The sequence below is a fragment of the Phoca vitulina genome, unplaced genomic scaffold, assembly GCF_004348235.1.
Source record: "Phoca vitulina isolate PV1807 unplaced genomic scaffold, GSC_HSeal_1.0 scaffold19, whole genome shotgun sequence".
Lineage (NCBI taxonomy): Eukaryota > Metazoa > Chordata > Mammalia > Carnivora > Phocidae > Phoca > Phoca vitulina.
The window spans coordinates 4,962,968-4,979,921 of NW_022589722.1; the positions used below are offsets into that span (position 1 = coordinate 4,962,968).

At 38.2% G+C, this 16,954-nt stretch overlaps 1 protein-coding gene across 10 annotated transcripts in view; it reads right to left on the bottom strand.

Annotated features, from left to right (window-relative positions):
* The window catches only part of POC1B (POC1 centriolar protein B), a 92,164-nt gene that overhangs the window by 33,603 nt on the left and 41,607 nt on the right, over positions 1–16,954 (bottom strand). For 4 of the 10 annotated variants that reach the window (XM_032416861.1, XM_032416865.1, XM_032416866.1 and 1 more), the window contains 7 exons: positions 16,071–16,178; positions 15,613–15,728; positions 15,280–15,360; positions 14,347–14,480; positions 12,224–12,292; positions 11,360–11,512; positions 2,873–2,953 (listed from right to left, as the gene is read on the bottom strand). In XM_032416861.1, coding sequence (XP_032272752.1) covers positions 2,873–2,953; positions 11,360–11,512; positions 12,224–12,292; positions 14,347–14,480; positions 15,280–15,360; positions 15,613–15,728; positions 16,071–16,178 — 742 coding nt within the window. Of the gene's footprint in view, positions 1–505; positions 579–2,872; positions 2,954–3,267; positions 3,291–11,359; positions 11,513–12,223; positions 12,293–14,346; positions 14,481–15,279; positions 15,361–15,612; positions 15,729–16,070; positions 16,179–16,954 lie in introns of those variants that run through there. The other 6 variants (XR_004300957.1, XR_004300959.1, XR_004300958.1 and 3 more) reach the window with 5 other exon arrangements.

The window sequence follows — 16,954 nt, forward strand, 5'->3', positions numbered from 1 at the left end:
AAAGATTTTATTTATTTATTTGACAGAGAGACACAGCGAGAGAGGGAACACAAGCAGGGGGAGTGGGAGAGGGAGAAACAGGCTTCCCACCGAGCAGGGAGCCTGACACGGGGCTTGATCCCAGGACCCTGGGACCATGACCTGAGCGGAAGGCAGACGCTTAACGACTGAGCCACCCAGGCGCCCCTATGTCCCATTCTTGATAGAATGAATTCTAAGGAAAATTTCTTCCAGTCTTCTATGAAAACCAAATAAATCCCCCAGATAAGGAGTAACCACCACAACAAAAACCAAATCCACCCTTAAATACTGTTTTTTGGCTTCTAGTATTTCTCTGGGTTTTAGAATTATAATCACATGCAAAGTTCACATCACAAATACTTAATGCAGTTGTGCTTCATGCCAGAGCAGAAATGAATCTCCTTTACAATTATGCCTGATCTGATGTGCAGAAGCAAGAGAAAAGCAGCCAGTGTGCAGGGACTACAGATTAAGAATTACTTACCAGTAGATTAATGAGAAGATGGACATTTAAAGTGATTTCACTTTAGTTTTCTACCCAATTATCTATCAGTGAGCTAAAAGGAAGATATAGATATAGATATATATATTGAAAATTTAAAGGGAAAAGTTTTAGAGATATTATTTATAAAAAAGATGCCTTATGAGCATATATTTATGTCTTCAGAGAATGTCCTAGTAAAATAAATAAAATCAGGAGTCTTTATACCTTGCCTGGAGGCAACCAGCTATCTTCCAGATTATAAAAAAATCTACCTGGGGCTCCTGAGTGGCTCAGTTGGTTAAACTACTGCCTTCGGCTCAAGTCATGATCCTGGAGTCCCGGGATCGAGTCCCACATCGGGCTCCCTGCTCAGCAGGGAGTCTGCTTCTCCCTCTGACCCTCGCCCCTCTTGTGCTCTCTCTCTCTCTCTCTCTCTCATTCTCTCTCTCAAATAAATAAATAAAATCTTAAAAAAAAAAAAAATCTACCTGGACAGGACTTCATTAGCCTAATCCTAAACTGATTTATAGCAAGTAGGTTTTTGTTTTCCTGTGTTTTCTTCTCTGTTTTATTTTTATGAAGCATCAAGCACACAACTCTAAGTAACAGTAGAGTCTTCTTTGTAATACTTCTATACTGGGTTGAACCATGGGAAATCACTGACATTAGACCATTTTTGCCTATAAAATAGCAATTTCATATAATCCAACCCAGTATTATCCTTATGTGGACAATATCTGTACTCTTCAGTCTTATTAAAGGTTTTACGGGCATAGCTGCAAACTTGTCATGTGTTTATCATACAGAATTGTCCTCTTAAAGTCCCACATACATTGTAGTCCCTGAGTCAGGGTCCTATAACATGGACTAGCTGACTTGGGCACCTTTGGATCACCATCCAGGGATAGATACCCTGCTAGCACTTGATGGTGGTAATTATGCCACTTGCATAGCATACTGTAAAAAAAAAACATCTGGGTTCTTCAGGTCATGAGGCTTTGCAAAACTGCAAAGGTACCAGCAGGGAGAGTGAGTCTCAAAATGTAGACCAAAGACTTTTGATGATCTGTGATAACTTCTAAGCCAGGAATACCCAAATTCCGTAGACTAACAGCCTCATAAGAAGGCATCACATCTCAAAAACCACCCCTCTTTTGCTCCTCTTACTACAGGGGCAATAACCCATCCTATCGGAATTTATGCTTGTTGAGTAAGTCATTGAACATAAATGTATTAAGTACCTATTATAAGCCACCAATCAATGTGGCAAGAATTAGATGTCCAGTTAATTTTTAATGTCATAAGTAAGCTATTAATGCAGAAGTGCTAAGAGGGATATTTTATAAACATGAATACTATAAGAGACAGGACCACAGACCTGCTTGAGGTTCTGTGACAATTCTGCATGACAATCAGCCTGTTGGTTACCGCCCCCCCCCCCCCAACCCAGGGTGATTTCTTGTCGCTGGAACTTCTCATGAGTGATCTATGAGTCTTCTCTGCCTGGGATTAACAGTGAAAGAACCCTTAATGAGTACAGTTCTTTCTGGTACAGGATAGATTCAACATGGACTAGTCCCTCTACAGAATTCCTCTACCAAAAATACCATTCTTGAGATCTGCTGGAAAGGGTGTAATGTCATAATGTCAAGTGTTTTTATTTGTTTTCTTTCTTGGCCACACATTAATAATTTCTCCAAAATATTTAACTACACTGACACCATCACAGTAGTGTGACCAAAGACCATGCATGCCGTTCTTCCTACTCATTCTTATGACTAGTTTTGCCCTGACTAGCAGGAATTGATGACAGCGATGAGCTGCCTTGCAAAGGCTAACAGACTCAGATTGAAAGGCTGAAACTCTCAATCTCTGACTTTACACTGAGTAAATAAATTATATGTATATAGTTTTTATAAACAAAATTGCAAATACTAGAAATACTTAATCTCTGGATAATCCATCAAGAGGGATGAACGAAGAGAAATGACTGCTTTTTTTACAGCTTCTCAGGAGAAAACTAGAAGTGAGTTTAGCATCTCTGAAAGGTAATTAACAGAGAAGAAAATCTGTTCTGTGACAACAAAGTGAAATGTCACTTGGATGGCACCTTAATAGGGAATGAGACAGTGAGGACGGGTTAGACTGACTTTAAGGTCATCAAAGTAAAAGCTTTTCTGAAAATTGGTGCTGCTCCCCCTTGTGGCTATTTAGACACATTGTAAATATGACTTTTTATACAAGTTTTCTTAATGCTAAAATGTTAGGCTATTTAGCCCACTTTTTATCTCCTCTCCCACACATTTTTTAAGGAAAATGGATTTTGCCAAATAATTAAATGCCACTTAAATGTCAAAGAAAACTTACTGTGGTAGAATCAAAAGAAAGGACGTCCACAACAGGGGGAGATGAAGTCTGCAAATCAATTACCTCAAGCTTTGGATTAATCTGTGTATATACATAAGAAAAGTGAACATTAGTTTTTTTCTACCATAAGAAACTGGATGCTATTTGTAACAACCTAGAGGGTATTTCCTAATACATTCTAAAATTAAAATATATTGCTATATTTATAAACATGGATGCAAAAATTTTAAACATAATATTAGCCTATCAAATCTATCAATGTATAAGAAAAGATCATTATGACCAAGCTGAATTTATCCCAGGAATAAAAAGTTGACTTTACATTAGAAAATCAATATAATTCACCTTTATAAAGGGATTTTTAAAATAAAATAAAATAAAATAAAATGACCCACCTCAAAAGATGCAGAAAAAAGTCCTAGCCAGTTCATTAAAACAAGAAAAGGAAATAAAAGGTGTAAGATGTAAGAATTGGAACAGAAGAAATAAAACTGTCATTCATATGTAATTATCTATGGAGAAATTCCAAGAGAATCTATTGCTAAATCATTAGAACTAATAAGAGGATTCATGAGATCCAAAATCCATACACGAAATCAAATGCATGTCTGTACTTCAACACACAGAAAATGTAAATTTTAAAAAGACATCATTTATAGGGCGCCTTGCTGGCTCAGTCAGTAGAGTATGCGACTCTTGATCTCGGGGTGGTGAGTTCAAGCCCCATGTTGGGCGTAGAGCTTACATTGAAAACAATAATAAAAAATTTTTTAAAAAGAATAAAAAGACATCATTTACAATACCATAAAAAAATTTAAATACATCACAATAAAAATACAAAGATGTATAAGATCTCATGGGAAAAATAATAAAACTAATGTAAAAGATATTTAAAAAGATTTAACTAAATAGAAAGCTATACCATAAAGAGCTCAGAAACAGCGCCCTACATACATGGAAAATAAATACAAAAGAAAAATAGCACCACAAATCAATAGAGGAAGGATGATTATAGTTGAGAAAATTGGCTCACTATATGACATACAAAAGTGGACAGTAGATAGGCTGTAAAACCTAAATGTTACGTTAAAACTAGGAAGTTACAGGGGCGCCTGGGTGGCTCAGTCAATTAAGCATCTGCCTTCACTGGAGGTCATGATCCCAGGATCCTGGGATCGATGCCTACATTGGGCTCCTTGCTCTGTGGGGAGCCCGCTTCTCCCTCTCCTCCCTGCTTGTACTCTCTCACTGTCTCTCCTTCTCTCTCTCTCAAATAAAAAAATAAAATCTTAAAAAAAAAAACTAGGAAGTTATAAACTATAAGGTAAATGTAAAGAATATCTTTGTCACATGGGGTCAAAAAGGACGTCTTAACAAGAGCCACAAAAGCAAACCCTAAGGCAAAAAATAACAACACCACCGAATTTTTAAAAACCTGATGCATCTGATGACATCAAAATTAAGAATCCCTGTTTAACAATGGACACCACAAAGTTAACAATCAGATCATGGAAAAGGAGATAGATTATGTCTAAAACTGGAAAAGTAGGTTTTTCTTACATATCTACAAATCAATGTGAAAGACAGTGATCCCAAGAAAAAAAATTATGGAAGAGAAAACCTAACAGTTGATCAGCATGTGGAGAGATTTACAGAAACATTAGTAATTAGAGCAGATTAAAGCAAAATGTCACTTGACACCTATTAGATTCTGAAAATGAAAAAACTCAATGTTGCCAGCCTTGTTTATAGCGGTACTGTTTATAATGGTGGGGAAAAAAAGCCACAACCCAAAATCCCCTAATGTATATCAACAGTAAAAAAGACACATAAGACACATAAGTCGTGGTAATTACCACTGTGGTACATTCACTGGAATCCTATACAGCAGTGAAAATATATGAAATACAACTATGTACAAGATATGATTGTACAAATTTAGAATCTAAATGTATGACTCTCAGGATTTTAAATTTTTTTTAAGGATTTTATTTATTTGAGAGAGAGAGAAAGCACACATGAGCAGGGGGAGGGGCAGAAGGAGAGAGAGAATCTCAAGTGGACTCCCTGCTTAGTGCAGAGCCTGATGTGGGGCTCACTCCCAGGACCCTGAGATCATGACCTGAGCAAAAGGCAGACGCTTAACCGACTAAGCCACCCAGGCGCCCCACAGGATTTTAATTTTAAGTGAAAAAGCAGTTTATAAAGAAATACACACAGTATGATTTCATTTGTATAAAGCTTAAAACCACCTAAAACTAAATAACATCTAATTATAGATTAAAATATATTACAGTAAATGAAAAAAGGAAAGCAAGGGAATAATTAACTAGATTGGTGATTACTTCTGAAGGAGGTTACTTCAGAATTCAAGGAGACCAAAGAAAAAAAATTTTTTAAAAATCCACATCATCATCAAATACTTACTGAAGATTGTGAATACAAATTAGTTAACAAAGGGCAACAAAGATAGGAGAACTTTGTATCAAATGAATGGTACCAGCAAAGAGTATACAAGAATCTCAAAAAAGAAACTGTTGACTGGGCACTTAGAAAAACTTTTCCACGGAGGAAACACAGGAAGGGCTTAAGATGGATCCTTGAAAAAAAGGTTTAGAAAACAAAACCAGACAGAGATGAAGTAAAGAGCATTCCTGAGCATAGAGGCAGAATGCTGACATGATACTTTTGCACAGGGTAGTAATAAGACAGGTTGGCAAGGGGCAAACTGGGAAGGGTGAAGGAATTTGGGAAGGCACAAAAAAGTTGGAGCCTGCAATGTGCTTTAGCAAGGTGAATCTGACAGAGGCCTGCAGAGTACCCAGAAAAACGGCGGGTAACAGTGAGAACACTGCAACAGTCCAGGACCGTGCTGATAAGGGCTGAGCCCGTGGGAAGAGGAGCAGAATGATTTTAAAAACACTTATCATGTTTGATAGGTATAGCTAGAGTTCTGGAAACGTTAAGAGGCTTTTATAATTATCCAGCCACTTGTATTAGAGGTGTGTGCCCCGGGATGCCCACGCCCCAGAAAAGGGGTTAGCGCGGTACAGGATGAGGATGAGGGCCTATCCGCGCAGCCTGTCAGCACCTCTGTTTCTTTCTGGCTCCAGACAGCAGAAAACACAGCCTCCTCTTATCAGCTCTGAGTCCGCATGGGAGGCCAAGATAAGAAAACTGAGCATGAATCACTTTCCTTCCATCTTAGCCTAGCCAGCCAAAGAGATTGCTTGCAGACATTTTATTCTCTTTTATCTACTGCCACCTAGTGTAGATATGAAATCATTTACCTATGAAAAATAGAATCTGGTTTTACCATCTGAAATTTGAACTGCTCAAAAATCTAAATCCCATGCAAACAGCATCTCTCACAGAGAAATCCGTAAACTTCTCAAAGTTGGAAAACTCTTGATGTAACTAACAAGTTGCTGCCACATATATTAAATGGAGCAGGGCATTCTTACTAAGGAAAACCTTACAGTCTTCTCCAAAAGAAAATATGTGGAGAGGGTGATGCTTCCAGTGAGGCTCTTTGCTAGCTAACCTCCAGGAATATTAACAGTCCCTCCTAGCTCTCTGTCCTTATTAAAGGGAAGAACCGTGTCATAACTACACTCACCTGGAAATGGAGTGGGCTGTCTTTTGAGGGGCTGAGTTCTCTCTATCAATGAACCAGGACATATCATTGAGGGGTTTGTGCAGGAGAGAAACCTCATGTGCACCACCCCACTCTGAGGCCCTGTGTACCCACCACACTGAGGAGTCCATGAGCACAAGGACTGCTACTAACAAACTCGGAAGGGCAAGGAATCTGCCTATCTTGTTCTTTGTTGCATACTCTAAAGCTAGTACAATGCCCAACACGTAGAGACTTACTATCTGTTATCAGAGTACCATTTAATTTTGATTATTTTGAAGCATTACATCAAAATGGTTAAAAGCACAAAATGGAACCAGAGAGCCTGGGTTGAAATTCTAGCACCGCCACTTACTAACTTTAAGTTTTAACTTACATGTGCCTCAATTTCTCAAGGAATAAAAATAGTACTTCACAGAGCTTTAAAGGAAGATTTAATGACAAATTATGTAAGCCAATTAGAATAACTTTATATGTATTTAATACTGTTATTATTACTAATATTATTATTATGTAATCTCTGGAGAACATTTATTGAGGCCCAAATAATATAAACATATGCCATGGCTAGAAATAAAATACAAGATTTGTAGAGAAGCGGTCATTTTTTATCCAAAATTATGTTTCCAACCTTAAGAAAAGATTGAGATAAAAACCCAATCTCAGACCTGAAGACTTAAATTGATCATTTTTCAACAATGAATCATGGCCAGACTGTCACAAATTATTATTATATAGATATTTGGTTAAGTTAAAGGGATTTTTCCTTCCTGTTAAGTATCACACAGAATTTCCTGTGCAATATTAAGAACTTATAGATTAAGTTCATCTCAAATGGCTATTATAAGATTAAAAGCCACCAGAACAATTATTTAATAAATTCTTTTTAACTAACCATAATCCCTTCCTACACTATTCTGCAATTCTCCTAGAATAACTGTTTTGGTGCTTGTCACCCTTAGGATGGCTTTATTGTCTTCCCATTAAAATATGCAAAAGAGGAAGGTACTGCACACACATTAAGTTCCCCTTCAAGAACTGGAGGCAGAACTGTGCAGTTCAGCTCATGTCAGTCTGAAGAAGATAAAGACAGCATGAATTAACGATGTCCCATAGCAAAATGTGGTCTAAGATACCTTGTTTTAGGGGTGCCTGGGTGGCTCAGATGGTTAAGTGTCTGCCTTCAGCTCAGGTCATGATCCCAGGGTCCTAGAATTGAGCCCCGTGTCAGGCTTCCAGCTCAGTGGGGAGTCGGCTTCTCCCTCTGCCACTCCCCCTGCTTGTGCTCTCTCTCTCTCTTTCAAATAAATAAATAAAATCTTAAAAAAAAAAAAAAAAGATACCTTGTTTTAAAATTGAGCTTCTTTCCCACTAAAAAAAGAAAGAAGCTGTTCTCTGTTTTTAATTAAGATGGAGTGCCTCGGGGGCACCTGGCTGGCTTAGTCAGTAGAGCGTGCAACTCTTGATCTCGGGGTTGTAGGTTCGAGCCCCACGTTGGATGTAGAGATTACTTAAAATTTAAAAATACATATTTAAAAAAAAAAAAAGATGGCGTGCGCAGACCAGAAGTGCTACAACAAAGGATCCTGCAGTTTGATCAGCGGAAAGGACACAGCTCACGCCGCTGGTGCTGGGACTGTATGTTGCGTGCCTTCTTTCATGTGGCCTTCTTTCATTTATTCTAAAAGCAAGCTGCTATCGCCCTCTCTATCCATGTAAGAATTAGTAATTTACTTATTTCCTCAGTTGGAACCCAAGGTCTAAGACTCCACCTTCAAACAAGCAAAGCACCTAAGCTGGCAAATAGGTGGCTTTCACAAAAGGCCAAACGATTTCACCCAGAAGACTGAGATTATGCCACTCAAATGAGCCTCACAGAAAATACACAAAAATATAAACCAAAGGAATACTAGGTTGCTTCAAACTCAGAAATGGAATACTCATGGTTACTACAAAAAGAGCAACTGAGGGAAATTAACTAGATCATTTGGGAGCCATTTTTTTCTACATCTTTTTTTCTTTTTTTTTTTTAAAGATTTATTTATTTATTTGACAGAGAGACACAGCGAGAGAGGGAACACAAGCAGGGAGAGTGGGAGAGGGAGAAGCAGGCTTCCCGCAGAGCAGGGAGCCCGATGCGGGGCTCGATCCCAGGACCCTGGGATCATGACCTGAGCCGAAGGCAGACGCTTAACGACTGAGCCACCCAGGCGCCCCTTTTTCTACATCTTTTAATAATACTTTTTATACTGTTAATCATGAATTCTGATCTCAAAAAAAAAAGTTTTTTTCTAATTTTTTTTTTTTTAAAGATTTTATTTATTTATTTGAGACAGAGAGAATGAGAGAGAGAGAGCACATGAGAGAGGGGAGGGTCAGAGGGAGAAGCAGGCTCCCTGCCGAGCAGGGAGCCCGATGCGGGACTCGATCCAGGGACTCCAGGATCATGACCTGAGCCGAAGGCAGTCGCTTAACCAACTGAGCCACCCAGGCGCCCAAGTTTTTTTCTAATTTTCAAATATTTCCCAAGTATGTATAAACTGACCTTGCCTAAACCTTTGAAAAAAAAAAATGAACCCACCAAATTTAGTAGTTCAAAGTAAAATGTACTGATCATAAACGGACATAGTAGTGATTCATCCTCTTCCATTCTAGTTGATATTTTCAAACTAATAGTCTTTTGGTTCTACGAGGGGTCCTTGGACATTAACTTGAAGCCTTTAAAAAAATTTGATACTTAACATTTATTTGTAATATTAAAGCTGTCCTCTGTCCAGAAAACTTAACACCCTTGTTTTAGTATAAGAGTTTTCTAGAAAAAACAAACAAACAAACAGTTGATTGTTCATATGCAGCATCCTGTCACTTCTCTGGCATTTTATATCACATGATCTGAAGATGTTTTACAAATATACGTTATACTGCGTACTTAATTGAAGCAACCGTGAGTGCTTTACAGATAATTTAAACTGGGCACACAGAGGCTGCCATTCTTAAGGCCACAAACATAATTCAGTCACAATGCTCAACATTCTGTATAGGATAACAGAACTCTAATTCCAGGATGAAAGGTTGGTTTTTAATAGATTTTTCAAGTGTACATGTGAAAATTATGGTTGAGAGTGACTTTGGATGGCCTAGGTCATCTCGACCCAGCCAAACAAAGCAACCCAGCTGCTTTTATTGCTTTCTGGCTGTTCTGTCAGAGCCGAGCTTCTCAGACAACTTGTTGACATTTTCAAGAAAGTCCAGCACTCTTAAGTGGGCTGGGGCTGACAGCAAATAACAGAGAAAATGGCTTGGGAGTCTAATGCGGGCGTAGTGTGGTGTCATGGAAATATCACTGAATTAGGAGCCAGGAGACCTGGGCTCAGCCTGCAGTCTACCCCCCACCACCCTGGAAAGTGGCTGAGTGGGTGACAGGGCAGCAGCAACACTGAGGGTCAAGCCCACCCAAGCCCCAGAAATGCTAGAATAAAAAACACCACGAGTCAATAAAACCAGCTGGGGTAAAACAAGAAAACGGAACTTAAATTAAAATATATTTCACATATACATTATGTGAACACATGTGATCACAGGGAATCCACAAATGCATCTATCATTGTAGAAACTGAAACAAAAATGTGATGAACCACAAACTACGTTACATTATTTCTTTCAAAGAAATAAAAAAAAAGATACAATAATCATGATGATACAATAACAGCACAAAGAAGTAGTAAAGCACATGGTAAATACTTTGTTTAGAAGAACTAGAAAGATGGTTAGAAGATGGGCAGGATAAAAATTATAACAAAGAACTGAAAATAAACACCACCAAGAAAAAACTAGGACAGAAATCCCCAAACGAGGCTAAACAAAATCTAGAAAATAATCCAAAAAACTTAAAAAAGTTTTAAAACCTTAAATGTGTACACACACACACACACACACTGTGACTAACAGAAACCAAAATCAAAGAACAGATTGCGGTGGAGACACAGGGACCGTGGAAGGGAATGTGGATCCACCACATAAACAGTGCGTGGGGTGACTGAGCTGCCACTCAGGAGTGTTAAGGACTCAAAATAGCTACTCTAAAGGCAAAGCAAGGCTCTGTTGATGACGAAAAAACAATTCAGATAAATAGGTAATAGTGATTTCCGATATCAGCTCTTGGAAGAGAAAGGGGCTTAAGAAGAATCACGCAAAATGGAAAGAAACAAATACCAGCCAAGTATCCAACAAAGATGAATTTTGCCTTTGCAAAGAGTAGAACATTTAAATCTATAGGACCTAGGGGAATCTGTCAACAAAAACCTACAGCTAAACAGATAATTATATATTTGAAAATATATGTAGGCAAAGTAGGCAAATAGTAAAATGGTCTCAATGATTAGGTTTAATGCCTAAATCTCTTCTTTGTACTGTCCACAGATTTTTTTTTTTTGTCATAAAAAGGCTTTAAGATACCTATTCCAGGAACTGTTATAAACACTCTTGCCTTTCAGCCCTGTTCTCGTGATAGCCATCACAGATGCTCCCCAAACACATCAAGAATATGAAGTAATTCAGGCTTCACGGTCACCCGGAGGCCTTAGGTTTGATTTCTCATTTCCTATTATCATTGACACAATTTTTAAGCTTTATTTCCAGGCCTTCAAGCAGCGAATCTGAGAAGCTTCAACAGAATCATACACTATCATTATTTATAGTGTTATTGTATTAGTGAAAATAATTCAAAGTACTGCGGTTTTAAGACATAACTAGGTTTTATATAATAAAGTATGATTTCAAGCATCTAGTTGACCAATCGCCCCGAAACGTACACTTGCAAACAGGGGGATGACTAGGCGCAAAGTACTCACTTCAACAGTCTCAATTTTCCCTTCATGGGGATGTGGTGTCCTCGGGTATATATCGACAAGATGTGGTGATGCATCAAAATGTAACCTTTTGAGATTTCTTTTAATCATGTCTTTACAATTCAAGTCATCAAAATTAGTCCTCCATAATAAGACCTATAAAAAATTAATATATTGGCACTTAAAACTGACTTGCACGTAAAAGCAACAGAACTGATTTAAAAAAAAAAAAACAGTTTACATAATTGTGCCTCAAAATAGTCAGGAAGGCTAGATGTATACTTCAACAGTGCTACTAATTCCCAATACTACTTTTTTAAGGGTGGGAGGGAGAGATATAGCACTTTGAATGGCCTTCATGTCCAATTTAAAATTCATACTAAGAAAATAACTTATTACTTTAAAATCCTCTCTGATGTTTTCAAAGTTCAAAAGCATGTTCTTGGCTTGATGGTCCACCTCATTCAATACATTTGCCTATGAATGACTTTCAGTCATTTCCCCAAAAATGCAGATTTGCTAAATGAACAATTTATATTTACCATCCTCAAGGAGCTTAACATTTGAAAAACAAGACCTAGAGATAAAAGGTGAGGCAAGAGTTCAGGTGGAAGCGCCACACCAGCACTAGGAAGTCAGTAAATTCCAAGTATAATTAAGTGTCGAGATGAGCACAAGAAATAACTGGAGTTTGAGTTCCAGAAAGTGTCAGAACTGGCACTATTTCAGCTATGAGACAGCAGACTTCCTGGCATGAAAGCAAAATATAAAATCACTGATAATCATCTTAACATCTACAAACGAGCTGGTTGTAAGAATCTTAGCCTTTACCCTCACCAAATCAAAGGAGCTGAAAGATTTACAAACCTGCGCGTCTGCACCTCCTGAGCTAAACAGCTCTCCACCTTTTGAAAATGAAACGGTAAAGACAGGTCCCTAAGAAATAAACAGAGATTAAAAAAAAAAAAAAAAGCACTTCGTATTGTTTCCTCATGGCCAGAAAGACTGTATGAATTTTTCATCCTAATCTACATAGACAATTTATGCAATAAGTCTGATGGAACGTACCCAGTCGCTGCCAACTAATGTAAGCAGAGTAAAGATAATTAAGGAACCAACCCATGATATTAAAACACATATAAATGATACTAGATAAAAAAAGCAATACTAATAAAAATATGAAAATAACACTTTCTTCCCATTTAAAGAAAAGCTTGTACATGTGCAAGTGAATAAGAATGTCTATTAAGATTTTCTGGTTTTGGACTCTTTATTCAACAAATCACTAGCAGAAACTGAATGACAAGTCTGTAAGGTGATATGAACAAAGGCCATTTCCTGACCACAACGGGCTTTACCGAGCTCTCCCTTCATGTGGGCAATAGTGAGTCACTGAGAGTTTTGCCAGCAGGACACAGATAGGTGGAGAGTTGGGATTGTGGAACACTGGGATCACGATTGTAAGAATGATGAATGGGAGCAAGAATTAATGGTTGGAGCCAGTTAAGAAATTACTGCAATTATCGAGGTGAGAGGTAGTGAGAACCTGAAATTAAGCAATGACTGTGGAGTTGGACAAATCACAGATGCATAGCCACTAGGTCAATTTTTCAGTCAAGATAAGAATAATTCTTTCTCATCTCAAAAATATTAGTATATTGTTTGTTCTTAATGTCCTTGATCAGTATAAGAAAACTTTGGGGGGGAAACCATTTTGTATTTTTCAAGTAGATCATCACACAGACTTAGGTTATTATAGCTCCTTAAACATCTTTACTCTAGACCATGAAAAATTCCATCTTTGTGTACACTGTTTTTCTCCTAAAATATTATATTTTTTCTATTATTCTGTATTATTATTATTATTATTCTATATTATTCCATGGATTTTTTAATCCTTGACCACTTTTATTGGTTGTTTATTCAGCCTAAATCCGTGGATACACATATATCTGAGCTGGTTAGTGTCTATTTCTGCTTTGCTCTAACACAGCTGCAGAACAAATGATAAAGCAAAGCAGGAAGCCAGGCAGGATATATGAAGGCAGACAGAACCCCTTCTCAAAGCCTATTCTATTTCTGGAGATAAACAGCTCACACTTGGTTAAAAGGAAGTACCTAGTACATCTTTAAAAAAAAAAAAAAAGAGGATGCAGGATGCATTCTAAAAAATTTAGAGAAGTTTGAATATTTACCCAGAAAGGAGGAATAGTTTATACACTTAAAAACAGTTTTTATTTAGTGCATTATATGCTGGTGTGTGTGTGTGTGTGTGTGTGTGTGATTGAACAGGCTCAATAAATAGCAAGCCTCTTCCTCATTGGGTTCTAAATCAATTAAAAATTAACGCATAGGAATGTCATCTTTCTTACTGATAAAGGCTTGTAAAGAGAAAATGTGGCTTTATCTGTGCGCAAATGGGCTGAAGAACTGAATCCCAGAATGAGCCACATTTGAGTACCCTGTCACAGGCAAGACCGGACAAGGGCAGGCATGTCCACAAGAAATATCAGAGAAAAACACTGAGGACAGGCTCCTAACAGAAGGCACTGGGCTCTCCTTGTTGACTTTCTCCTTCTAAACTCACCAATCAGATTAATGAAAAGCAGTGCATGAGACGGTGAGAGGCGCAGTGTCAGAGCTATGGGACACAGCCTCCACAGGAGGGGAAAGATCAGAAGGAAGGAAAACGCTTACCCATCGCCATCTGACCAGTCAAACCTACACTACATACTGAAGAAGACAGCAGTGGAGGATTAATTTAATGGCCATTGAAAGATGCACAGTGATTTTGATAAGAATTACAATAAGTAATATTTCTAAGAGTTGCTTCCAGAAGATAAAAACAAAGCCCTGAAAGCAAACATATTTTGTGTGTGCGATAGCGGTAATGTGTGTTACACCTGGAAAGATAATAAAGATATATAATAAAATGGATCAACACTTTAAAATATATATTATTTAAAAAGCACAAATCTTAGTGTTAATACCGTATGTCCTTGAAGTGTATATATGAGCCTTCCTTCTAAGAGATCCAGAATCTTAAGTGTGCCATCTGAAGAAGCAGTGATGAGGTAGTTGCCCGAAGGATGGAAGGATACACAATTAACTCCACCACTGTGAACTGATTCATAGAAAATAAAAGCAAAAAGTTCAGAGAACAAATTTTAATTCTAAAGATGTCTCTTTGCCCCTATTAGCAATATTAGGTTGGAAACAACAATCAGTTAAAGACAATGTCTCCACAACACCAAAATTCCATATAGTTCACTAAAACAAGTAAGCAGCTTGCCATCATTCAGCTTCAACTTCCAGCTAATGAGACAGCATAGCTTTAAAAGTGGAAGTGTGTCATGGAAAGATGAGCTCGCTCACCACCTAACTGTGAACTCTCCAGGTACCTTACCAATATAATATAACCAATAGTGGATCGCCACCGCCTCACATACAACCTAGCCTTAAACGAAATTTCATAACCCATTAGTGGTTTGAGGCTCGGGGGTGAAGAGTGTGGAGGTCTATCTGCAGAAGTGCATAGCCTTGCTAGCTTGCCCAAGAATGTATTCCTGGACACCATCTTTCCAACAGGAGGCAGCACGACACAGCCATCAGATGGCTGTTCTTCCATGTACTTTGTCAACAGAAAACCCTAAGCTAGTTCTATCAATTATTTTAGCAAGTTACTTACTCTCCTTATGCCTCAATTTCCTTATCTTTAAAATGAGAGCAATAATAATAATAATACTTCCCAGGGTTGTTGTAAGGATTTAGCACAGTGTCTGCTCCATGGTAAGTTTTATACTTACTTTAAAAGGGAAATGTGAATTTAATATAAATCCAGTACAAACCAAGAAATCAATTCATTTCTAGTTTCAATACACAGGCCCAGTCGGATGTTGTTTTCCACCAGTTGTAACACCTACTTGTGCTCACAGAACTCCTTCTGATTTCAAATTCAGGGTCCATTTCTATCCCAGACCTCTCACAATATTCAGAGAGCCAACCTGTGAACAGCTCACAGCAAGTTATTTTTTCACAGCCCTGCATCATTTTTAAGGTCCCCCCACCTCCCTCTGCACGCTGACACTGCTCAGACCATGCTGTTGATGGAACTAACTGTCCTCCAGTCAGTTCAAAGGCAGCCCCCTGACTCTTTAAGAGGGCCAAACCACACTGAGAAGCATGGGCTGCCAGCTGAAGAGTTTCCTGGAAGAGGCCTGGCATCAGCTGGATTTTGTTGTCATGGAAATTGTTACCTTGATAATGCTGAAGCAACTTGTTTACTCTTACATCCCAGATTTTCACGGTGTGATCAGAACCTGCCGATGCTATGCATGTACCATTAGGGTTAAAATCCACAAAATTTGCAAACCTAGGAGGAAAGAATAAGATAGCCTAATATTCTGGTTTCTTTCCCTTCATTTATTTATTTGAATTTTTTTTTTTAAGATTTTTTTTTTTTTTTATTTGACAGAGAGAGACACAGCGAGAGAGGGAACACAAGCAGGGGGAGTGGGAGAGGGAGAAGCAGGCCTCCCGCCGAGCAGGGAGCCCGATGCGGGGCTCGATCCCAGGACCCTGGGATCATGACCTGAGCCCAAGGCAGACGCTTAACGACTGAGCAACCCAGGTGCCCCTCTTTATTTGAATTTTAATAACGAAATGTCTCCTTAGCAAACTAACCCATATAAATGCACGAAGAGAACGGACTTACCCTACAGAATCTGAGAAGTTATTAACACACTGCTTATTGGTGGTATCCCAAATTTTAATAGTTTTATCTTCACTACATGACACAATTAGCCTTCCATCAGGTGAAAATCTAGAAAGCACAAGAAAGAAAACTGTCTCTGTGAAAGCCTCCTGACAATCACCCACACCCCCTACACACACACACACACACACACACACACACACACACTCACAGCGCATGCGTCAAGCTGTACATATTAAATACCAGAGACCATAGTTACCACACCAGGCAGCAAAGTCATATTCTACAACCATCTTTCTAACTAAAAATAAGCATGACAAATGACAATGACAGACCATATCAAAATATACTATATAGACCAACCAATTTTCTTTTTTCCTTTTATTACTTGATTTAAATGATTTAGTTTTATGGCACTTGTTCTAGGTCTTCGATTCAACTCTGCACTCCCCCAAGCCAAGTACCTTGGCTTTTTTTTTTTTTTTTAAGTATTCTTTATCTCTTTCTTCTATTTTTGTCATTTTCTGGTATTATCCCTATGACCTATGAGAGCCTTTACTATTCATCCCACTAACCCTGTACTGAAGCTTTCTGGAAGAAATGGATTGGTGTGAGAATTTAAATTAAATGATACCACCAACAAAAGAATCAACTCCCTAAGCCTGTAACTTCCTGGACTTCCAGAGGCTGGAAATCTCCAGCGGATAGCTCATTTATACAGAACTGAAGGTCCTGATTCATGGACACACCTATCATCCACATGACCCATTAAAAAACAAATGAGACAATTCTCAGACATCTCATCTACTGCTTTTATACACTCTCTTCCTTTAAGAACCTTTCTGAGGTTCATTCTTTTTCCCCTAAGTGGTAAGGGAAAAACA